The sequence below is a fragment of the Oculina patagonica genome, chromosome 10 (genome assembly GCF_052425735.1).
Source record: "Oculina patagonica isolate OP01 chromosome 10, crgOcupat, whole genome shotgun sequence".
Classification (NCBI taxonomy): Eukaryota; Metazoa; Cnidaria; class Anthozoa; order Scleractinia; family Oculinidae; genus Oculina; species Oculina patagonica.
The window spans coordinates 17,230,330-17,253,195 of NC_135767.1; the positions used below are offsets into that span (position 1 = coordinate 17,230,330).

The 22,866-nt window shown below is 37.8% G+C and overlaps 2 protein-coding genes and 1 long non-coding RNA gene across 4 annotated transcripts in view; 1 reads left to right on the top strand and 2 right to left on the bottom strand.

The window, feature by feature from the left end:
* The window catches only part of LOC144628981 (CUB and sushi domain-containing protein 3-like), a 732,439-nt gene that overhangs the window by 20,952 nt on the left and 688,621 nt on the right, over positions 1–22,866 (bottom strand). The gene's annotated exons all lie outside the window — the stretch shown is intronic.
* Positions 1–22,866, bottom strand: part of LOC144629002 (low-density lipoprotein receptor-related protein 2-like) — a 118,437-nt gene that overhangs the window by 3,683 nt on the left and 91,888 nt on the right. For both annotated transcript variants that reach the window (XM_078487145.1, XM_078487144.1), the window contains exons 3-7: positions 20,323–20,726; positions 6,416–6,809; positions 5,217–5,632; positions 4,177–4,365; positions 4–189 (exon numbers count right to left, since the gene is read on the bottom strand). In XM_078487145.1, the coding sequence (XP_078343271.1) occupies positions 4–189; positions 4,177–4,365; positions 5,217–5,632; positions 6,416–6,809; positions 20,323–20,726 (1,589 nt within the window). The remainder of the gene's footprint in view (positions 1–3; positions 190–4,176; positions 4,366–5,216; positions 5,633–6,415; positions 6,810–20,322; positions 20,727–22,866) is intronic.
* Positions 15,786–17,030, top strand: LOC144629257 (uncharacterized). Its single transcript, XR_013566328.1, has 2 exons — positions 15,786–15,991; positions 16,150–17,030. It is a non-coding gene; the product is annotated as an uncharacterized LOC144629257 (long non-coding RNA).

The window sequence follows — 22,866 nt, forward strand, 5'->3', positions numbered from 1 at the left end:
TACTTTGGCAATTGAAATCCTGTCCACTCCAAGTTCCATTGTGTTGACATCTTCTTACTTGAGAACCAGACCCTATATAGCCATTATTGCACGAGAACTGACAGACTGTGTCGTTGTACACTGTTGTATTCCCTGGACATCCAAATTTTGTTCCATTGGATGGTGCAGGTAATGCTGGACACGCGATCACTGGAATGTGAAAATAAAATAAACAAACACAAAGAAAGCAACTTTTAAAGATGCTTGTTCATGATGAATAACAAACGGGCAAATGTATTCATTTCAATAGACAAATCTCGAAAACGGAGATCCTTTATAGATTACGCTTCTGCCGATTTTAACAACATACTTGAAGCTCGTTCATGTGTTTAACGTCGTTCTTTCTCCAAATATTTCGATATTTTAATAGCGAACTATTTGCCCTCAAATACAATTTTTTGTCTTGACTTAGTTAGGTTTTGAAGAGCAGTTTTTAGTCCTCTGCACTCTTTTTGACGTCATTGAATATTGATATTTCTGTTTCATTCCACGCAAATTGAATGGAAACTTTCTTTCCCCCAGAAACATATGTAACAAAATCGCCTGTTCTTCACAATTTGACAAGACCGCATTCCAGCAAGACAGAAAATTACCAGCACACTGTTTACAGATGAAACAAGACGCCTAAAGCTTAATGCTTAAAACCGGGCGGTTGATGTTTAACTACTTTATTAGACAAGTACAGCAAAAACTTTTAAAATACCATTTAATTTATATTGAGTAACACGCAAGTCTGTGGATTGCTTGTCCATGCTTGGATAAATTCCTGCTTAGGCTTTCAAATTTTTATTTTTCTTCCGAATACTGAATAACGTAGGTATTGAAAACGTTTTGTGTGCAATCTTGAATAAATGAACTCAAACCAGTTAAATGGTAGTACAAATGATCTCCGACCGAAACAAACAAACAATTTCGTTAAAAACTAAGACGTGTTTTTACATGTAAACATTTTTAAAAATGTACCACACCAAAAAAATGGGAATAAGAACAAGATAAGAAAGCTTTTCAGCTTTCAAACATGCCAGCTCTTTACGTCAATTTTGGGAAGCAGTCACGCAAACGCAAGTTCTTGATTGCGTGATTCATTGCAGGTCATTTCTCCATCGCCGTTCGGTTCCGACTGAAACTCAAAACCCTTGAATGAAAAACAAAAAATATATATTTTATATTCCTCGCTAAAAAGAGCGGAGTAACCAGAAAATTACAGTATTGGCTCCTGCTCGAATAAAACGAGTAACATAAATAATAAAAAAAAAACGAATAAAACGAGTCAAATATCAAGAATAACAGAAAAATTTCTAAACAAAATTACAAAAGAAAATAAAAAGACTAAAAAAGGGCATGCATTAGACCACATGTATTAGATAACAGATGCTGTTAAAAATCTCAACTAAATGTGAAAAAAAGATTCAAGATGAGGCGAAGAAACATTTGAATTGCATTAAAAATTTTGAATCCTTAAAAGCCGTGAAAATACTGATGCCGTGATAAAATTTAATTAATTATACGCGCCGAAGGGCAAGTTTTCATTTTTGCCGTCTATTATTTCACACGATGGCTTTACCGATTTACATTCCATTCTAGTTTGAAGAAATTATTATATTATTACTTTGCATTTCCATTTTGTTTTATGAGTTCTTGAAAAGTGTGCAAGTAAAGTTTTTACATCAAGAACAAAATAAGGTTCTTTTGTTGTGTAAACATTCAATTCGTCTGTGACACACGACTTTGTCGGCCCAACTGTACACGGATGGAAATAGACAAAATGGACACAATTCTTGCTAAATGAAAAGCATCTTCAAAGTAGAGTCTGGAGCCGTTTTTAAATGCAGGAGCTTGCTGCAAAAACATTGCGTGACTGATGTAAAAAAAGGTTCGACCTCAGCGACCTGTCGAAACAATCACCGGTTTCGGACTCCAGAACTCGCTTGAGTCGAACGCTTGAATAAAAACACAAAAATATATCTTTCACGTTTAACAGAAATCGGGGTATTAGATAAAATTTTAATTGCTCCTGCTGAGTAAATATCAAAAGTGCGGGATCTAAATCCTGGCCAAGAAAGCGGCCGAGTGAACTACTACGACAAATAACGCAAATATGTAAACATCAACATGGTGCCTCAATCTATAAATAGATGCCGTGTTCGTTTCAAAAGCCTAAAAAGGCAACTATTAAATACAAACGTGAAAAAATAAAAAAGAAACATGAAAACGTTTTAGATGAATTTTAATTCAAGATGGGGTCAAGAAACATTTTAAAAGGCAAAAAGATTTAGAAAATTTCAAAAACGTGAAATTTTGCATGCCGTGGTAGAATTTAATTACATGTATTAAATTACCCGCGCCAAGATTTCATTTTCATTTTGCAGACCATTTGTTTTACTTGCTGGCTTTGCGGATCCCTTCACAAATACCATCATAGTTCGTAGAAATACTATACATTACCATTTTGTTGACTGAAGTCTTGGGAAGTGTGTAAGTAAAGCTTTTACATCAAGAACAAAAATAAGATTATTTCGCTGTGCAAACATTCAATCGTCTCTGATACGCGACTTTGCCGGCTCAACTGTACACGGATGAAAATGGACACAATTTTTGTGGGGGCAAAGCCGCCACATTGTTATCGACTGCGGGATTTATTTATTTATTTGTGTGTGGGTTTGCTTGTGTCACGTGGTCTTCTGCGAGAGAGCCTGGGGATGAGTCGGCGGTGCGTGTCGAGTAGGCCATATTGGATTTTGGCGTGTCGTACGTTTCGTGTGGTTTCTTTGATTTCACTGAGCTGTTCTTGAAGTTGCTCGTCATTACAGCAGCTCACGAAGTCATACTAGCCAACATTTCGTTTGGCTGGAAGTCTGTGCAGGTTGCACATCAATTCAAGAGAAGCTTTTACGCTTACGCAAGCCAATATTGAAAGCCGCAGAAACAGCACAATTTAATACATTTGTACTTGAATCAGTCTATATGGCTATATGTTCTGATATATGTAAATTATTCTGCAATGCATACCTACGGAGCGATATAATAAACAAACCATTTTAGTGCTACTAGTTAAAAAAGAAAAAAAAAAGAAAAAAAGAAAAAAATTGTCCCCCCTGGGATTCGAACTCGGGCCTCTAGCGACCTCTCGTTACCCAGTCAGATGCCTACCCAACTGCGCTACTCTTACATTCTTAATGACGTAAGGGCGAAAATATCGTATGTCAATGTAATAGACATTCCGCTGTTTATCTGTTATCATGTGCATCAAAGAAATGTTTGAATCACCTGCTGCTCATAAATTTTCAAGGAATGAATTTGCAAAAAATCACAAAGATTATTTGCCGCAATAAATAGCAGCCTTAAGGTAATTGAATGTACTAAATGAATTCACAAAAAATAAGAATCAAATTTGAAATTATCAAGCCCCCACACGTACGCATCGCGGACCGATTTTTTCTATTAAATGAAGAGCATCTTCAAAGTAATCCGGCTCAAAAATTCTCTGGCTACCAGCCCTTTTTTTAAAAGCAGTTATGCGTGAAGCTTGCTGCAAAATCATTGCGTGACTGACGTAGCAGTTTTCAAAAAAAAAAAATAATAATAATTGCTTGGACGTGTCAAAAAAATCACCGGTTTCGCAAACCAGTACTCAAACGCTTGAATAACACAAAAATATATATTTCACGCTTAAGAGAATTGAGGGTTCTAGATAAAATTTAAAATAGGAGAGTGAGTTAATAGCTTCTGCCGAGTAAACATCAAGGGTGCGTGATTTGAATCCTGGCCAAGAAAGTGGCCGAGCGGGTCTGGAACGATTTACCGACAAGACTACTACTACTACGACGACGACGAAAAAATTCCGGGCGATTTATGAACCGGGCCGGCCCAGTCTCCCCGCCCGGTTAAAAAGCGGCTAACTGTACGAGCTCTAAAAAACCGAGGTACTAAGAGGTTTTAAGAGTAAAAAATATTCTGAATTACACTGTTTTCCAGTTTTGCTTTTATGGATGCAAAACGTTTAATCTCATAAATTTATTGACTGATATGTTTATCACAAGCCAAGCCAGAACGGTGATTCTCATTCTGGGGGGAGTATTAGGTGAAAAGAGTTAGAATGCGCATTTATACAATAATGCAATCTTTTTGGAAACGTACTTTGACAGGTGAAATCTTGTCCGCTCCAAGTTCCATTGTGTTGACATCTTCTTACTTGAGAACCAGACCCTATATAGCCACTTTTACACCAGAAACGACAGACTGTATCGTAATGATAATCCATTCCGTTCCCTGAGCATCCAAAACTTGTTCCATTCCACGATGTAGGAAAAGCTGGGCACACGGTCACTACAATGTAAAAGCATATCTTGTTTCGTTTATTGCCATTTACAACCTCCTTCGCAGATTTTCTTTGCGTCCCACCCCCCCCCCCCCCCCCCAAAAAAAGGAAGTCTGACTTAGCCGCCGTTCCTCTGAGCTGCAAATGGAAAGTGAAAACCAGGATTCACCTATAAGTTATTCAGAAAGACATGTGTGGGAAATGAAAGACTGCGTGATGTGCAAAGGTACCGCATCTCATAGGTGCATATGAACCCCGAGCTCTTGGCGTGAGTGCCCAGATATTACAGTTTGTACGGCAATTTTACCCTCGAACTAACAAGGCGGGAGCGGATTTGGTTAGCACCCCTAGAGATTTTCAACCAATTTAGAAAAGGGAATTTAATCTCTTGATATATTTTTTTTAATTGGTTTAGTTTTCTTGATAAAAGTTGCAAAATTTGTATACTGTTTCATTCCATTCCCCTGGAACGGATGCTAGTCCATCGCAGGGTTACCCCCAGCAGTAAATTCACCAGAACCCATTTATACACATGGATGGAAAGTAAAGTGAGAGTTAAGTGTCGTGCCGAAGAACACAAGGCCAGAGCTCGAACTCGGATCGCTCGATCTGGAGTCCAGAGAGCTAACCATTAGGCCAGCTCACCTCGCACAATTAAGATTAGAGTTTCTCGGTTTTTTTTTTTTCATTTCATTTTTCCGGGCCCTTATCGATAACAGCACTTTTATGCTGATTAGGCCACCCTGGTAAAAATAACGTTTTATTAGTTTTACTATAAATTTTATTAGCACCGGAACACGAATACGCGCCGCCATCAGGCATGCCGCAACGCTTTTCCGAGCGGTTAATTCGTATTTACCTGGAAGTTGCCGGGAAAGGTCATACGGTACGAGTCCCATTGGTGTACCAAATCCACTTAAGGATACAAATGCTGTGGACGTTCCATTCGAGGCGGCCAGTTTAGAAATTCCGTAAGTAGTCGTCCACATAGTGACGAATAAATATGACGAAAGGAAGACAACTCCAGAAGAACTCCATGAAGAATTGCTGCTCTCATAAAGTACTCTTCTGTTGTTTCCTTCATAATCAACAGATTCTACTCTGTCCGTTGCTGCATCCACCCAGAAGACAAGTTTGTTTCGTCTGTCAAGGTCAATACCTTTTAAATTTGCTGATAGAGATGACGTTACCAAGGTAACAAGCTGGGTTCCGTTTAAAGTCGATTTCTTGATTGCCGGGTTCGACAGTAGGCTGGAGACCGTCCAAAACATTAAGCTGTAATTAATAAAACCTCTATTAAGACTCTTGGTAAACATTTGAAAAATGCTAGCGACAAAACAGAGATCAAAAGAAATAAAAAAAAATCGGTTAAGACGGATTCTGCTGAAAGTTCGAGCAATAAGTACAAAAATTAATAACCATACATCTATTTATAGTACGGTGACATTTTGTATACTGTTTGAAACATCTCACCGTAATTCATTTCTCCAATTGACCCCGCTATGAAATTCTAAAGCATTCTCGAGAAAGTTAATGTCAAACCTCGTAAAAAAGCTTTTAAAAAACGATTGAACCGATCTGAAACGTCCATTTTAACTAATATATGGAGAACTTCAAATTCATTTCCCTCGCGCGGGGTCAGCTTGAAAGTTAAAATTTCAATAAGTTCTTCTTAACTGTATTGAAAACTGTGACCATACCATGGGTTTGTTTTGATACCTTTATTTTTGCCTTGCTCGATTGTTCAGCGGAAACTGTCTAAATTGTTACACAGTGGGCTCCAGTACAAGTTGGGGATAGATGGCCGGGGTGGGGGGGGGGGGGAATTCCTCTAGATGGGTATATATAGCTGAAAAAAGGGGTTAACTGGGCACTGTAGTTCTGTTGTGAATGGAATATTAACTAAAGAGTAACTGAGTTTGGGAAACTATTCATGCCCCTACGGCCTTGTATAAGGAAGGAAATAACTCAATATATACACCGGGTCAAAAGCTAGTGGTCAACATGTTTTCTTTACCTTTCGTTTAAATTTTAATTTAACCAGCATTACTTGCTTACCCGCGTTCAGGATCAAGGACAATTACACTTAGTTGTCCCTGGGAAGAAAGTAGAATACGTTTGTTATTGCCGTCTAAGTCTGACATCGATATTGTTCCATTTCTATCAGTCCAGTAAAGCTGTGATGTTTTCCATTCCACCGCCAGTCCTAGACAGGATCCTGTGTTATTGTGAAGTATAATGATATTTGTTCCGTCGATGTTAGCTCGTTTGATGTTCTGTTCTGTTAAATCACTCCAAAAGATGTAGCCCAGGTTGAAATGGATGTCTATGGCAACAACTCTTGTTAAATTTGAGATGATCGGATGAATTGTGGCATTGCTGTAATCCAAAGCTATTATTTCCGTTGTGGTTGAGACCAGGAGACACGGAGACTTGCACGGGACTCCCAAAACTAACGTCCGTTGAAAAATGAAATAAAAACAATTGAGATTAAATAACAAACTAAATTTGGGTAAGTTTCGTCGATTTCGGATGGCCGCGAAAATTACTACGAATATTACCGAAACGATAACTTAAGAGTCTTAAGGAGGCTCACAACGGTTTCCAGTTCTTTACAACACCTATACTTTGATGGGTCAGTACTAAAAATCTTTATCAGTTGCTGCTACATTCTCCAAAGCGGTTTAAGAGCCACCTTAAATTTTCGAAAATTTAAGGAGGCTCTGAAACCGCGCCGGAGAATTTTTTAACTTTGCAAAAAGTTGCATCTTAACATGCTGATCATTATTCCATAATAAAAAAAATGGGGCTCAATGGGCTCGTTTTTAACTCGGAAAATTCCGAGTTTTGGTGATTGGGGCCGATTTCACTCCTTCCATCCTTCACTCGATTCCTGTTAACATTTAATTGGCTAATTAATTAATTAATTAATATCAAATTAAATTATCATTAATTATGTGAAGCGGGTAGGGGTTTTGGTAAAATGCGAATCCTATTTGTGTTACTTTTTAAAAAGTACACAAACGCTATATATTTGTTTCTGAAGCCCCAATGCTCTCCTTGTGGTACGTATTCTTCCAGCCATAAACCCAAGCACAGGGAACTTTGCGTTAAACGCATGCGCATAAGACTCGAGGTGACAATATTGGCTCGATCACAAGAAATCTACATTTCTAAAATGCCGTCCAATATGGTAAACACCGAGACGACTAAACGTCGTACACACGCATGCGCACAAGACTCGAGGTGATAAATATTGGTATCGATCACAAGAAATCTACATAGTTCTAAAATGTCGTCCAATGATTAACACCGAGATGACTAAACGTCGTACCATCCATGATCGAAATACGCCTTTGTAGTTTCAAAAGTGAAAAGGAGATGCAGAAACTGATTGGAAATCAAGTTCTTTGACAAGGCGAAAATTTGTAACAATCGATCGTCGAGGGTATGTATTAAGCCACAGGAAGCCGTATTTAGCCCTTTCTTCTATCATCATAACACATTTTGTATAAGCTTTTAGCTTCGGTATGAGCTTCAACACTTGATTTTAATTGGAAACACAATACTCGTTCGCTAAAAAGAAATACAAAAAGAAATGAACAATATACGATTTCTCGAATACATGATTTCTAACGTAAAACTTGACATGATTTTTCGTTCCGGTAAATTGGTACAATAATTAAATAAATGATATGCTTGTAGAGAAATCATATAAATACGCGCGTTAAAAAATATTATAAAAACCAAAGGGAAAAAAAAAAGAAAAAAAAAATTGTTAGTGCTGGATTCGAACTCTTAACAATTGCGAACTTCAGTTTGCAGTTCACTGCCACTTGCGCCACGACGCCACAACCGGAAGTTGATGTGAGAAAAATCGGATTTGAACCGCTGAGTCATTCCGTGGAGAAGCAGGCTCAACCAAGAAGAACTGTGCGGTCCGTCGAGGTTTCTGTTTTGAAACCTGCAGTTTAGTCTGGTTTACTTACCAAGTGATTTGCTTTGGTGACAGCATCTCACATTTGTGCATCAGTAAAGTGCATGGACGTTCAATTCGAGAGTGGTCCCAGGAGTGCTTGTTGAAGAGCTCGATTTCGCTGCTTCGACACTCGAACTGATCTGATCAGACGTACGCTACACAAGTTACGAATGGACTCACATCATTGTGGAGAGTAACTGAGAGTGGAATTATTCATGGTTGTTGCTTTCGGAACCATCATAGGTAAGCTAAACATTATCAATATTTAAATATTTGTTGTCTGTATACGAAACATTTAATAGATTTTCCTTCGGGTATGGTCGGAACAACATGTGAGCATTTTGCAAACCTTTGAGGCTTTTCAACATGTAGTGACATGGCTGTGTGTAAGAGGTGCAAAGCAACATCATGGGGTAATCTTGTTGAGCAAATAGTAAATTAAGCAAACAAACTCTATGAATTGCTCATTCATTTTGTACCAGTAATTGCCAACGAGTCAGGCCTTCTGGAAGACCAGAAGGCCTGACGAGGCGGCAGAACATACAGCCGCGAGAAGATTTGTACATGCGAAAAAAATCTCAGAAACACTCCAAATGTCGAGAAATGTAAGTAATGTAATGTAATGTAAGGTAGATCGTGACGACACAATTCAGCACGTGCACACTTTGTTGTAGTTTGGCCAATCAGCGCGCTACTAATTTGTTCAGCACGTGCATGAGTCATTGGCAACTAAAATTCCCAGACACGATGCGTTTCAGATAACAAAGAGGTTTCAAGTCTGTTCGCTTCAAAAAGCCAAAATTCCCGAACTAGAGGTTGAAATACGAAAGAAACTTAAATTAAACTTTGTTTAGAATTTAATTTCATTTAAGATGAAGGTAAAAAATTCATTCCAAAGCTTCAAGATTTCCAAAGCTTCGAAAATTTCGAAGTCATACAAATTTGCATGCGTAATTAAGTTAGGTCTGGCAAAGTAAAACAACACAGATTTTATCAATCATAAGAGAGTTTAATTTCGTTTCTCGAATTTATAAAATAAATTCCCTATACTACATTTTTTTCCTGGATACTTCGGCGTTTTTTTCCTCGGGAAACAGGGCCTTTAATTTTCCTAAAAGCTGGTTGCCCGAACGCAATTTGCAGTGTCTCAACAACAACAATTCAACGTGATATTTGAGACATCACGCATTGCGCGTGATGAACAAGAACATTGAGAAGCTTGAGAAGCTTAAAATCGGGCGCTTTGCCTTGAAAGGCAGGGTTCAGTACAGCAGAAACCACGAAGCAGTTACTTAAGTAGCACTCAGTCCGACTGTGTTTGTGTAAGTCACAGGGCTTGCATGAGCTGTATTAGTGTGCATAATATAATATCTAGAACGTTGTCGAGATTGCATTATTACTTAATGACATGATGGTTTCAATTTATAAATGTATCTCACACAATACAAATAAACGATTGAAGTAGACGACTAGACAATGTAAAGTTTTAAGACTTAGCAAAGTGCAGTGTATTGGTAATACTGTAAGGTGCGGTTTCGCCTGAAGGTCGTGTGCTTTTCGGTATTTTCCAGGCATTGCACTTTGATGGGACAGTACTACAACTGTTTACCGGGGAACTACTATTGTCAAGAAAATGATCACAACTTGTTGATGAATGATTGAACATTTGTTTCATACCATTACTGTAATAGCAATTGATGAAGGTTTTTAGTCCTGAACCAAAGTATAAGGACTGGGAAATACTGAAACCCATTATCAGCCACCTTAAACGGAAATATCTTGTTGGTGTTTCAAGGAATCCAAGGAAACTTCACTCATCCCATGTATCTATGTATTGCGGTATTTTGTAATTTTTTGAGTGATTTTTGGGGATGTTTGGCAGGTGATAGTTTTTTTAAAAGAATTAGTAAAATTTAGACAACTAAGAAATATTGAAAATTTAATGTGAATTTAACATTGGAATTTGAAGTTAGAAATTGGCAGACGGACACCAAACAGTCCCGTGACATCCTGGAGTGTTTTTGCATGGGGGTCAACTGTGTGATGATGTTTCCATTTTTTTCTTCAATCCCCACTGATAAAGAACTGTTGTTGGTGTTATGTTGGTGTTATCACATGTCAAGCCTTTAACAAGGTATGAAAGAACACAAGGATTTAAATTATTCTGGTGCTCAATTTTTGCGTAACTAAAATTAATGTTACTTGGATTCTGTCTTAAACTGTTACGATCTTAGTATTTCCAAATTATTGCATGTCAATGTAAGGCAAGACAAGACATGCCTTGGTTCTTATGTAATTCTCTTAAAAACACATAAGATATTGACTATAATTTTGTCTGTGCTATGGCAATTCACAGTGGGGTGGTCTTGATGTGTCTTTAATTTGAGGACTGGACTGGACTAGTAAAACGCGGACTAGTAAAACGCGGACTAGTAAAACGCGGACTAGTAAAACGCGGACTTGTAAAACGCCTCTAGACACTTCCTTGGCCACAATCATCTTACGGCTCTCTTCAATACATAATGTCTCAAAAAAACAGTAACCTCAGAAAGAAGTCAGAAGCAAATAAGGTCGAAAGACCGAATTTGAACATATAACGGCAAATGTTCTAATGTCACGAACGTAGGAGTCGTGTAGGCCCGTCACCTTTATTTACCACATACTGCCCCCAAATTAAAACAGTACCCTCAGAAAGAAGTCAGAAGCAAATAAGGTCGAAAGACCGAATTTAAACATTTAACGGCAAATATTCTAATGTCACGAACGTAGGAGTCGTGTAGGCCCGTCACCTTTATTTACGATTGACTGTTGATTTCTGGACGGGCCCCGTTCTACCTCGTGCGAGCAATACAAACGACTGCACTCAACAGACGTCAAGTAGTGGAAAGAAAGAAACATATGCACACAACTCATAGCATCAATCCCGTTGTTTTAGTAGGGGTTTGCAGAACGAACATGTGCTATACTGCAAAAACATCTCCACGCTAAAACAGACCATAGAGTGCTCAAAAAAGCTAGAAATATGCCGTCGAAGAAACACACAAGAGCTTCAAACACAAATTGTTTCGCTCGCTAAACCGTTTAGTTTTATCCGATTTACAAGCGCTTGTTTTACAAGTCCGCGTTCTACAAGTCCGTGCTTAACAAGCCCTCGTTTTACAAGTCCGCGTTTTACAAGTCCGCGTTTTACTAGTCCTCGTTTTACAAGTCCGCGTTTTACTAGTCCGCGTTTTACTAGTCCACCTTTTACAAGTCCGCGTTTTACCTGAGTCCGCGTTTTACTAGTCCGCGTTTTACAAGTCCGCGTTTTACTAGTCCGCGTTATACTAGTCCGCGTTTTACAAGTCCGCGTTTTACTAGTCCGCGTTTTACTAGTCCAGTCCAGTCCTCGAAATACAGTATGCCAAAACTCCCCGCCCTCTAAAGATAAGTCCTTGACGGTTCTTGTCGTTTTTCGGTGCCTATTCATCTTCGGCATCTTTCTCATCCACCTCTCGTTCTGTCCTGTGTCTGTCATCACACGAAAGAAAAGCTGATTCTCAAAAAATCTGCCACAAAAGGAAATTGACAAAAACAATATGAAAACCATATATCGAAAGTTTCTTATTCTAAAATTTTATCATACGTCTTAATTCAGAGCTACAAAGAAGTTCCTCCTTTTGAGTTATTGATACTGTTCTTACAGTACCTCTTTCCACTAGCGAAATTTTACAAAATTCCTTCGCGGCGAAAAGGTAGCGCGAATCCAGAACAGACTCCAATCGAGAGTGGGTTAATTCTAGATTACTATTAATTAACTATTACAACATTCATTTTTAAAATAGTTTCCCAAGCCGACTAAGCTAACTAAACGTCGAGTGTATCTTTCAGTAAACAAAACATGCCGTTATGACGCCGGAAATCCAGCTCACGCATACTATACCCCGTGACTCACGCAAACCTCCGACTTACGTGCTACTACAGTCATTCCTTTCTAAACATTTTTTTTTTGACCACCACCGTACCTTTCTACCCAAAAAACTCATGAAACCGCCCGGTTTTAACCTGTTTTAACCTTTCAAAAATTAGAGCGTTCGAAACTAAATAAGATCCGTAATCACAAACAACATACAGCCGTTTACCAGCACTCTTTAATTTAAAACTCCTGAAACCCTTCAAAATCAGGCAAAATAAATCTTTGAAATAACCTTTATCAATGTTTCTTATTTTTTATTCAGTTCTATAAAATGCCTTTCATACACTACTGTCAAACAAAAATTTCAATTTCCTCAAAGTTTCAAGACAAAAGAATAACAAATATTTCGTGCACAATGTAATTTGATTAAGCCAATATTATCACGTCTAAAAATACTTCAAGCAATTCAGTGAAAACCCGTTTTTTTTCGTATCAACGAAAACCACTTTCGAATAATCAATACATGAAAATAACAATAAGATCAAAAGGAAGAAAGGAACCTTTCTAATTATTTGAAGACTTTCAAAGCCGTGATATTATGCATCCAATCCGCGATAAAATTTAATTACAACAAAATCCAAGTTCTCATTTTGAATTCCATTTTTTTCAGTTGATACCTTTATCCAACTTGTGAAAAATTCCATTCAAGTTCCTATTAATACTGTACATTCCCAATGTTTTGCTCAGGTCTTCAGAAGCGTCTTACTAACCAAATCTAAAATAATTCCAAAACATGCTGTACAAACATTTTACTCTTTGTGACAAACGACTTGACGACCAATTGTTCAGAAATGAAAATCGACACAGTTCTTGCTAAATAAAAAAAAAGTTTTACGGCGGAGTCAGGCTCAAAAAATATACCGCAAGATCACACCCCCATTCATAGTCAGTAACCAGCAAACCATCTAGTTTGCTAAAAAAAAAACACTGCGTGACATCAATGACGTTACCTTTTTCATTTACAAAAATAACTTTAACTTGTCAAAGTAAGTGCAATTTCACAATGGTGAATATCAGTACAGTATGGGGCCCAGTTCTCGGCCGGGTCCAGTTCTCGGCCACTTTGTGTTTAACGCGTTTTTTCACACTCCAGTTGAATCAAAAGAAAAAGCTATTTCCTTCAAACGATAGACTGATTCATGTGCTTTAAGTATCTTGAGTTTGATCGTTCAATTCGATATAGAAAGCTCACACGTCGAGTTTACGCGGAGGTAGGTGAATTTGCATTCCCGAAAAAGTTGTTTGTTTACGGCTCCAAATTCATGGATGTAGTTAAATTCGTATTTTATCCAAAAGCCCCCACCATACGAGCTAATTTTTGGCATGTGAAACGTAGAATAATTCAGCTTTCTGCTTTAGTTAACTTTTCGTTGAACCGTTGTATTTTTTGGTCTTAATTTACTTCGAAATTTTTTCTTGCGACGTTTGCGTATTTGCCAGTTCTCGGCCACCCTGCTCGCTATCACAGCTTAGCGCTTGGTTTTTAATATACATACATACATACATACATACATACAATTTAATTGCGCTCCCTAAAAAGGGCTTTTCAGCAGCAATGTAAAAAAAAAAAAAAATACAAGTAAACGAAAGTTAATTACAAGCTATTTACAATAAAAATTCATAATTAGAAATTTAAAAAAAATAATAAAAATATGTACAATAGTTCTAAGTTAATTTAAAAGTAATTTAGAAAGTCTTGTTTTAAAAATCTTCGTTGAGTTAATAGTCCTTAAGTCCACGGGAAGCGAATTCCAAGTTTTCGCTCCCCGGAAGGCAAATGATCTTTGGCCAGTAGAAATCCGGCAGAGTGGTAAATTAAGATCATTGTTGTTAAATATAATTTCATCTGCTGCTGCCAGAATGAGAGAAATAAATGTTTTAAAAATAAAGTTCAATCTTATCTCTAAGTTTTGAGCTGACTCTTGTCTTGTCTATTATTTCTACAACACCTAAATCTTTCAAGACCTTTTCACTGCAAAATAAACCATCTAAATGCACGGGTCACACAATGCGGTTTTGCCAGAACCTGCACATAGGCAACTAGGCGCGTTAAAATCCTTCTTTTCTAAAGTAAAACAAAGCATCATAAAAATAATTTGGGATCGATATAGTATAAATAGGTTTACAGAGTGATTTTATGACTGTGAAAATTAATTGAGCATTTTTTTTACAGATAATTACGCACAAGCTTTTTAGTGGCGGAGAACTGGGCCAAGGTGGCCGAGAACTGGGCCCACAAATGGAGCTTTTATTTTTATTATTGCTCGGGAAAATTAATTTTTGACCGGTCGATAGCTTTACACCAAAAAGCTGAATAATGTAGCTAGCTCTGGGAGAAATTTCAAGTTCCTGCGGTTCTTCTGAGGTAAGAAATACAAGTTTACGTCAAAAGTGGCCGAGAACTGGGCCAAGGTGGCCGAGAACTGGGCCCACAAATGGAGCTTTTATTTTTATTATTGCTCGGGCAAATTAATTTTTGACCGGTCGATAGCTTTACACCAAAAAGCTGAATAATGTAGCTAGCTCTGGAAGAAATTTCAAGTTCCTGCGGTTCTTCTGAGGTAAGATATACAAGTTTACGTCAAAAGTGGCCGAGAACTGGGCCCCATACTGTACTTTGCCCCGTAGGCTTTTTTCTCTGTCCTTCCGCCGAAGCAAAAAAACACAACCTGATTACACATTAACCCAAAAGTCGACCAAGTGTGCCTGCAACGATTTCCTGTCAAAACTAAAATGAAAACCATTGCGGTATGCGTCACCCGTAGCGGTTTTGTAGCAACCCCAAGCTATCCCCGTCTTTTTGGCCGCGCCAGGAGACTACGCTCTAGGACGACCAAAGGGTAAACTATAAATCGGCCACGCCCGATTAATTATTCTCGGAATATTAATAAAATAAACTTGTTCCATCTTTGGCCACAAACTTGTCCGACTAGGCTTTTACCTTTTAAAACCTCAATTTTTTTAATACTTATGTGCTGAATGGATTGAACTGCAGTGTGGAAAGTTTGAAATGCTTTGTTTTGGCCGAATCTTTGTAAAAGTTTTCTTTTTGTTTCGTAATTTATTTTTCGTGTTCAGTGGCTCATAGCCACTTTGATTAAGACCTATAGGACTTTAAAACAGCGGAAATCTTTCCAAAATAGCGGCATCGGACAACAATGGCTTCAAACTCGCAAATAGCATAAAGTTTACAAGATTTCGCACTAAATCTTCACTACTTTGGTATTATTTTAGAACTTTTTGTTAGCCTTCATAAAATCGCATTTTATTCCATAAACATTAAAGATTTTCAAAGAAAACGCGCAATGTTTAGTGATCGATTAAAATCATAAAGCGTCCCGTTGTACTCGTTGGCATTTCTACCGATAGGTATCACTAGTTTATTCTCAGAACTTTAAAGCATATATCACTTGTGCCCATAAATAACAAAATGCTCTATGTTCATGTCAATACATAATTACACAACAATCTATTAAATGACTGATATAGAAAACAGAAATTTTGTTTCAAACAAACAAAGGATATTTTGACTTGCTTGTTATTTTCATCTTCCAAAATACTTGGACTGCTACAACTTGCATAATGTGAGCATAAACTTTTGGAGTGAAAAATATTCACCCTCATTTTTTTTAGGGTAAGGATGACATGTCAGTTGACATGCCCATCCTTAAAGCCCTGCTTAGAAGGAATCCAGATTTAGGTAGGTTGCTAACATTAAGAGGGTTACTGGGGTGTGGGTGGGGATTTTATACAAAGACTGATAAGCATTTGAACTTCATTTATACACCTTTTACTTTATATTAATGTATCCTCTTTAACCTACAGCTGAATGTGATTTTTCTTATTAATTATTTTTAGGTGCAACAGTTTGTTCTTTGGTCAACATGTGTGGATACAAAATGAACAGTGCAAGTTGCCAACTACATTTATCCAAGCAACAGAGAAATGTTAACAACTTTGACACTTGCTGAGGTACTAATAGTGATGTTGAAGATGCAACACGTTAAAAGCCCTTTTGGACATTGCCTGCAGGACAAGTTATCCTGGTGAACTTCATGGAATAAAACTGAGAATTACATCTACATGTATACTCTCAAAAAAGGACATCAAGTACAAGTACTTATTATACTGCATGACTTCCTGGCACTTCATGTATGTGTAATCACAGAATTCAGAAACACTTCAATTTGGAACTTGATCCATTGATTTCCATGTACATTACTAAAAGTCAAGGATGCCAACAAAGAAGATGCATTGCTTCAGAAAAATTCTGACATTCTACATGACTTGTAATGATATCACCACTTAATAACTTTTGCCACATGCAGAGTAATCAGTCATAATAACCAAACAATAAAATGAACTTATTCTTTGAAGTAAAATGAAAGGAAAGGTCACACTGTTATCCAGATGATACCTCCAAGTTGTGGCTGTTAAATTATTTTTCTTCGCAAGTACTGTTATTATGTGTCCTGCTCCTAACAAAAATGTCATTGATAAGTTTTTACAAACCGTATTATATATACATGGTGGCTTAATCGATCATCTTTATTTGCATGTACGACATGTACATTTTTCTAATGGAATTAATAAAGCAATGTAGTGTTCATCACTGACAATGTCAATGTAAATTTTTTGTCGCTTTTTACTCACTCAGACAACATGACACCAATCTATTTAAATTTAGTAAATCATTATTTGTTTGTACAGTATTTTTACAAAGTTCAATAAATACTTGTTGCACCTATTAGGTAAAACTTGTTCATTTCATAATCTATCCTGCTCTTTTCTTCTCCCCAGAGGTGTCACTTATTTGTCAGCACCAAGAATCATGTAGTTATGGGCTCTGGGGACATGCCTAATAATTAACAAAAAATTGCGTTCCGGGTTATGGGCTTATGTCAACTTACAGCCTCTTAATCTCTTTAGACTTGTGAATGTTAAATTATCATTCTTGGACATTATTGTCATGGTACTGTATTTGTACCATATGCCCAGCTACAAATTTCATTGCTACCATGTACATCCACTTTAGATCAGATGTACTACGACCTATGCATGACATTTGACCAAACAAAATGTTCCTGTCATTTTTTACTACAGTACAAACAACTCAAAAATAATCTCTTTGTCACCCACACTAAGTAGCCATACATTTTCACCCTTTCACGATAAATTTTCCGAGTTCAGTGGCTCGCAGCCACTTTGCCAGTTATTTAAGTTAAAAGCACTTAAAGCGAAAATAAATGTGTTTTTACAGGTTCTACTGTTACTATGGTAACCATTAACGTCATGAACATAACAACAACTTGTCCAGTAATGATTGGACATTTGTTTGATACTATGATTGTAGCAGCTACTGATAAAGAATTGTAGTACTGACCCATCAAAGTATAAGGGCTGGAAAGTGTCGAACAACATGCTGGCAGACATTTTCGATAATTTTTGGTAATACTGAGGAAGTGCTAAAGGACATACGATATCTTGATCGCACTCTGTAATATTTAAAGAGGCACGCAACTGCACGTTTTCTCGTAATTAGGAGGATAACCAGTGATAAAATATTTTGGCCTTAGGTCACGGTTATGAATGTCGGTGGGGTCGTCCTTCTTAAACCTAGCTATTATAATTCTGTTTTCGTCATTTCAGTCCCAACCAGCTAATTCCCAAAGCGCCCCTAAAACAGAAAAAAATATCTTGTCATTTTCGATCCCTTTAACTCCGGTATTAAATAAACTTAGAGATATAATATTTTTTGGGACGTACCCCGAAAAAAGTTACTGTAATAAACTGAACGGAATAATTAAGGACGTTCACGTTAATTGTTTGTGCGCATCCTTACTGCGCACGTAATTCATGTCGCAATGTCTCGCCACGTCATGCGTGAGCACGCGCGCTGAGAAATCTTTCCAAACGCATATTGGGCGAGTAGCCGTTGTGTTAACTTCGCTTGCAGTTGGCTCTCTTAAACTTTCGGTGACCCCCATTTTTTCGCGATAAATAACCTTTTGGGATAAATCTCTACCGATTGACAAAAAATGAGCCAAACATGAATCTTAGAAGTTTATTATTTTTTCATTTTCTCTTCCCGCGCGCGATCGAATCAGTCAAATTTTGCAGCATTTTGCTGTTAAGGTTACTGTAGACCTTCAGGGGTGTCTTCCAAAAAATCGTTCATACGCGCGTTTCTTTTTACAAAACCATAAAAAAGTATATATCACTGTAAAGCTAATAGAATGTATAATCTATAGAAATAGTTATTTTAAAGATTTATTCTAATGGTAAGCTCGCGCAACCCTTAAACCGCAACACTGACGATGTTTGCTAAATTGAATGACCTGCTTTCGTGTTCGCACGTACGACCAAACAAACTGGACAGTGTCAATCAGCAGGTAATGGACTGCAAAAATGTGTGAGTTTTTTGGATATTCCTGGTTACTGAGAAAATCTATTGTAAACTCGGCGATTAGAATATTTGCTGATCTTCGTCACATAAGAAGGCGTAAAACGCGAAATATTTGAAATATTAAAAAAGCCTCACATACTTTGGCGCGTTAATAACTAAGGAACATTTTGGCCAAGTTTCGTTAAAATCCGTCAAATCTACATACCCTATTAATTCGCTTGAAGCAGTGGAATCCTCGCAAAAATAAAGCTCGAGTTTTTTGCTCCTAAAGATTTGCAAGCTTATCACACCTCATCAACGTGTTTGTCAACGCGGTCATGCCGCCGACCAATGAAACACAAGCTTGCGTCCCAGAGACTCCTCACCAAAATAGTCCATTGAAATTCACTGAAAACATTATTTCGCAATCAAATCATGGTCGAATTGATTTGAACGTGGCTCAAGGGGGACAAAAAACTTCCAGAACCGTAAATTTGGCCCGAATATTTAGAGTACTAGCAGCTAGTAATGTGAAAAGTAAGGACAACAAGAATGGATTCTAACACGGGAAAACAAAAAGAAAATGAAGCGCTAGCAAACGGGAAAGGACGGGAAACCAGCGGCGAAAATAGCAACCAAAATCGGCTGACCGGCGATCCCAAACAAAGTGCTGTAGCGGGGATGAATTCGTTCGGTAAAGCCTTGAGTGTTATTGTTCGATTTGTTCTTGAGCTCCAACTGAACATCAATTTGCTTCTGGCTTTCTTCTAATCTCCCTCTAATCTCCCTCTTTCATTTTCGTTTTCTTTAACGCGGTTGTGTTCTCTCTTTTTGACGAACTCATATCATTTTTTTACAGACTATTGCATGAAAATTCACTGATCCTTGTGGCCTAACCCACGCTAAAAAACACAGCTATTTCGATGTAAATGAAGCATTCAAATCTGCGTAACTCGAGTCGCCGGATGAAGTTTGCCGCGAAAATTGTACCGAGCGCCCCATGTGTAATAAGGATTATAACACCTTTTGCTATTTATTAACTTTTCTGAAAAGAAGGTTTTCCTTGATATCTCGCGATCATTTAACAATTTTACATCACTTTTTTCACCAAACCATAAATCAGTGTTTTAGGTTTAGAATGAGCAAAGAAAAAAAAATTCGCAAAATTTGGCCTCTGAAGGTCTACAGTAACCTTAATTGAACGTTTGCAAATACATTTGTTAAAGACAACGTTTACTCTAAGGGTCTTTAAAAGTGAAATATATTTGTTCAGTAGACCCACTTAAATAAATTGGGACAAAAGAAGTTGGCCTGCAACAGTTCATTTAAAATATTTTGTTGCCAGAAGCCGTAGAGATCATATCGAGTGACGAAATCAAATTTTTCCAAATAAGCGCCTTCTTTCAGCTATCATATCTCGAAAACGAATTCGGTGACCCCAATTTTTTTTACATTTCTGACATAAGTAACTTGTAAACTAGCAGTATTAAAAGTTTAAGGAAAATTGCAATGTTGGAAGATTTTCGCGCGAACGTCCTTATATAAGCAGTCTGTACGTTTTGTTTTGACGTGTTTAGAATAATCACGCACGACTGAATATATGACGGATTTTATAGAATTGAAGCTTACAAATTTCCAGTGCATACCTGGTAACTGCCGGGAACTATCATAAGCTACAAACCCTCTGATGAACGTTCCGATCGTAACGCCACTCATAACTGTTCCATTGGCATCGGTGGCGCTGAATTTGTAAATCCCATGACCACGTGCACCCCAACCAGGGACGAATAAATAAGAAGAGAAGAAAGTCACACCAGGAAATAGGCTGACCAATAGTTGCTGATAAAAAAGTAACTTTCTGTTGTTGCCATGGTAATCAACGGACTCTACTCTGTCCCACCACCAATCCACCCAGAAGACAAGTCTGTTTCGTCTGTCAAGGTCGAGACTGAATGCCCAAAACAGATTCGAGGTTACTATGACAACGCGTTGGGTGCCTGATAAAGTGGCTCTCTCTATCTTATGTCCCCAGTCCGTCCAGAACATTAATCTGTTGAGTGAGAAAAATCATACAAGCCAATCAGATTCGGGCTCAGTAAGCTTAGAATAACAGTAGAAGAGACGCCCTCTGTTCCTATTAAACTACATCTTTAAAACACTGCGTTAGCTTTGTTAGCTATTCTTAGCATAAAGTGACAACAAACTGCCGCCTTCACTATGCTGAGACTTGAGTTTAACCTTTGTTTGCGAATTTTTCATCAAATCAAATCAACTAAGTATAAATTTGATCGTAAGTTCGCCTTTTTACCACGATCTGTACCACAAGTCAGGGATGTTTTTTTTTTTGCAAACGCACGGATAATTATATTTTCTCTTATTATTAAAAAGTTGACACTGGCTGAAAATATTGTTTTTGGACGTTTCGGCCACTACTGTTGCCTTCTTCAGCAAGATAAAAATGCAAATGTTCAACGGCGTCCATACAGCCACGTATGTGTAAAAAGTGAACGCGTAGATGAATTCCACTCGCATCTAATTTCCATCAACCTTCACTTCAAATTTACAATCGAGGTAAAATCAGAAGGTTCCATTGCCTTTCTTGACACCAAAACAACCAGACAAGAAGATGGCTCGATCACTGTGTCTGTCTACAGGAAAGCTACCAACGCCGATCGTTACCTGGATTTCAAATCACACCACCATCCCCAGCATAAACACTCTGTCCCTCGCATTCTCATGGATCGCGCGAGGAATATTCCTTCCACCGAAGAGGAAGTATCACGGGAAACTAAGCGAGTAGCGAAAGCCCTCGTCACTAATAACTACCCTGCAAATTTTGTTCACAATCTGCGCCAACCGAGTAGACAACAACAAACAAATGATATCGACCATCGTGGTTTTGTTATCCTCCCTTACGCCAAAGGTTTTTCCGAAAGAGTTGCAAACGTTCTTCGTGGCTTCAACATCAAGGTCGCCCATAAACCTATACGTACCATCTCGAACATACTGAAAAACCAAAAGACAGGATCGAGAAAGAGGATACCAGAGGAATTGTATATAAGATCAAGTGTAACGATTGTGACTGTGTTTATGTTGGTCAGACATCACGCGCGCTTAAAACACGTATGAAAGAACACGAAAAGGCCATCGCAACATTGGACAAAAACTCTCTGTTGGCAAAACACCATATGCTTAACGACCATCAAATAGATTTGGAGAGCGTCGAAATTGTTGACAGGTCAACGGCGTGGAAACAACGCCTAATTCTTGAAGCTTGGCATTCTGTGCGAGATAGAAACGCTATAAACGAACACATTGCGCTACCAAACGTTTACAATATAGCATTAAGAATTTATAGACTCATTAAGAATGCTCTAGAGACTTTTGTTGCACTCGAAAAGTTCATTTAGTTTTTTATCACACATTCGTTACATATTTTAACAGGACGCCGTGGAACATTTGCATTTTTATCTTGCTGAAGAAGGCAACAGTAGTGGCCGAAACGCCCAAAAACAATATTTTTAGCCAGTGTCAACTTTTTATTTCGTTTTTTACAAAATTTTTAAAATGCCTGGCTACAAACCGAACATTTTTAACCCAGTATTTGACCTCGCTCACCATAAGTCCCCTATAGCTCAGTGGTTAGAGCGTTCCAACCGGTATTCTGGAAGGTCATGGGTTCGACTCACGTTGGGGAACTCAGAAAATCTTTTCTCCAAGTATTTGACTTGCGATCCCTTCTCCACTTATTTTCACTTTATCCAGACTAGTTGTTCAGATTATAGTATGAAAGAGAATTTACCGTGAGCTAATAATGACAACACTGATTATAAATTCGGGCCGTCTGATATATTTATAACTATCAAGAGAAATTTTTTTTGATGTGACGTGGAACAGAGTGAAGATTCCGTTTTCTTAATGCCACTTTTGAAAGGCTTATTGCCGCGCTGTGTAAAAAAGATATGACTAAATGCATATCTTGGTATAAAATAAAACTGCAGATTCATTGAACGGGCTGCTCACCCCCTTAGTTGGCTCTAGTATAAATTCTACCCTAGAACACCAATAGCATCGTCATAGTAAATTTCAGCTCAAATTATTGTTTCAATGAAGCCATGCTACATTATAACGAGTTATACAAGTTTTAGTGTAGTATGGCTCTACATTATAACGAGTCAGGCTAAAAATAT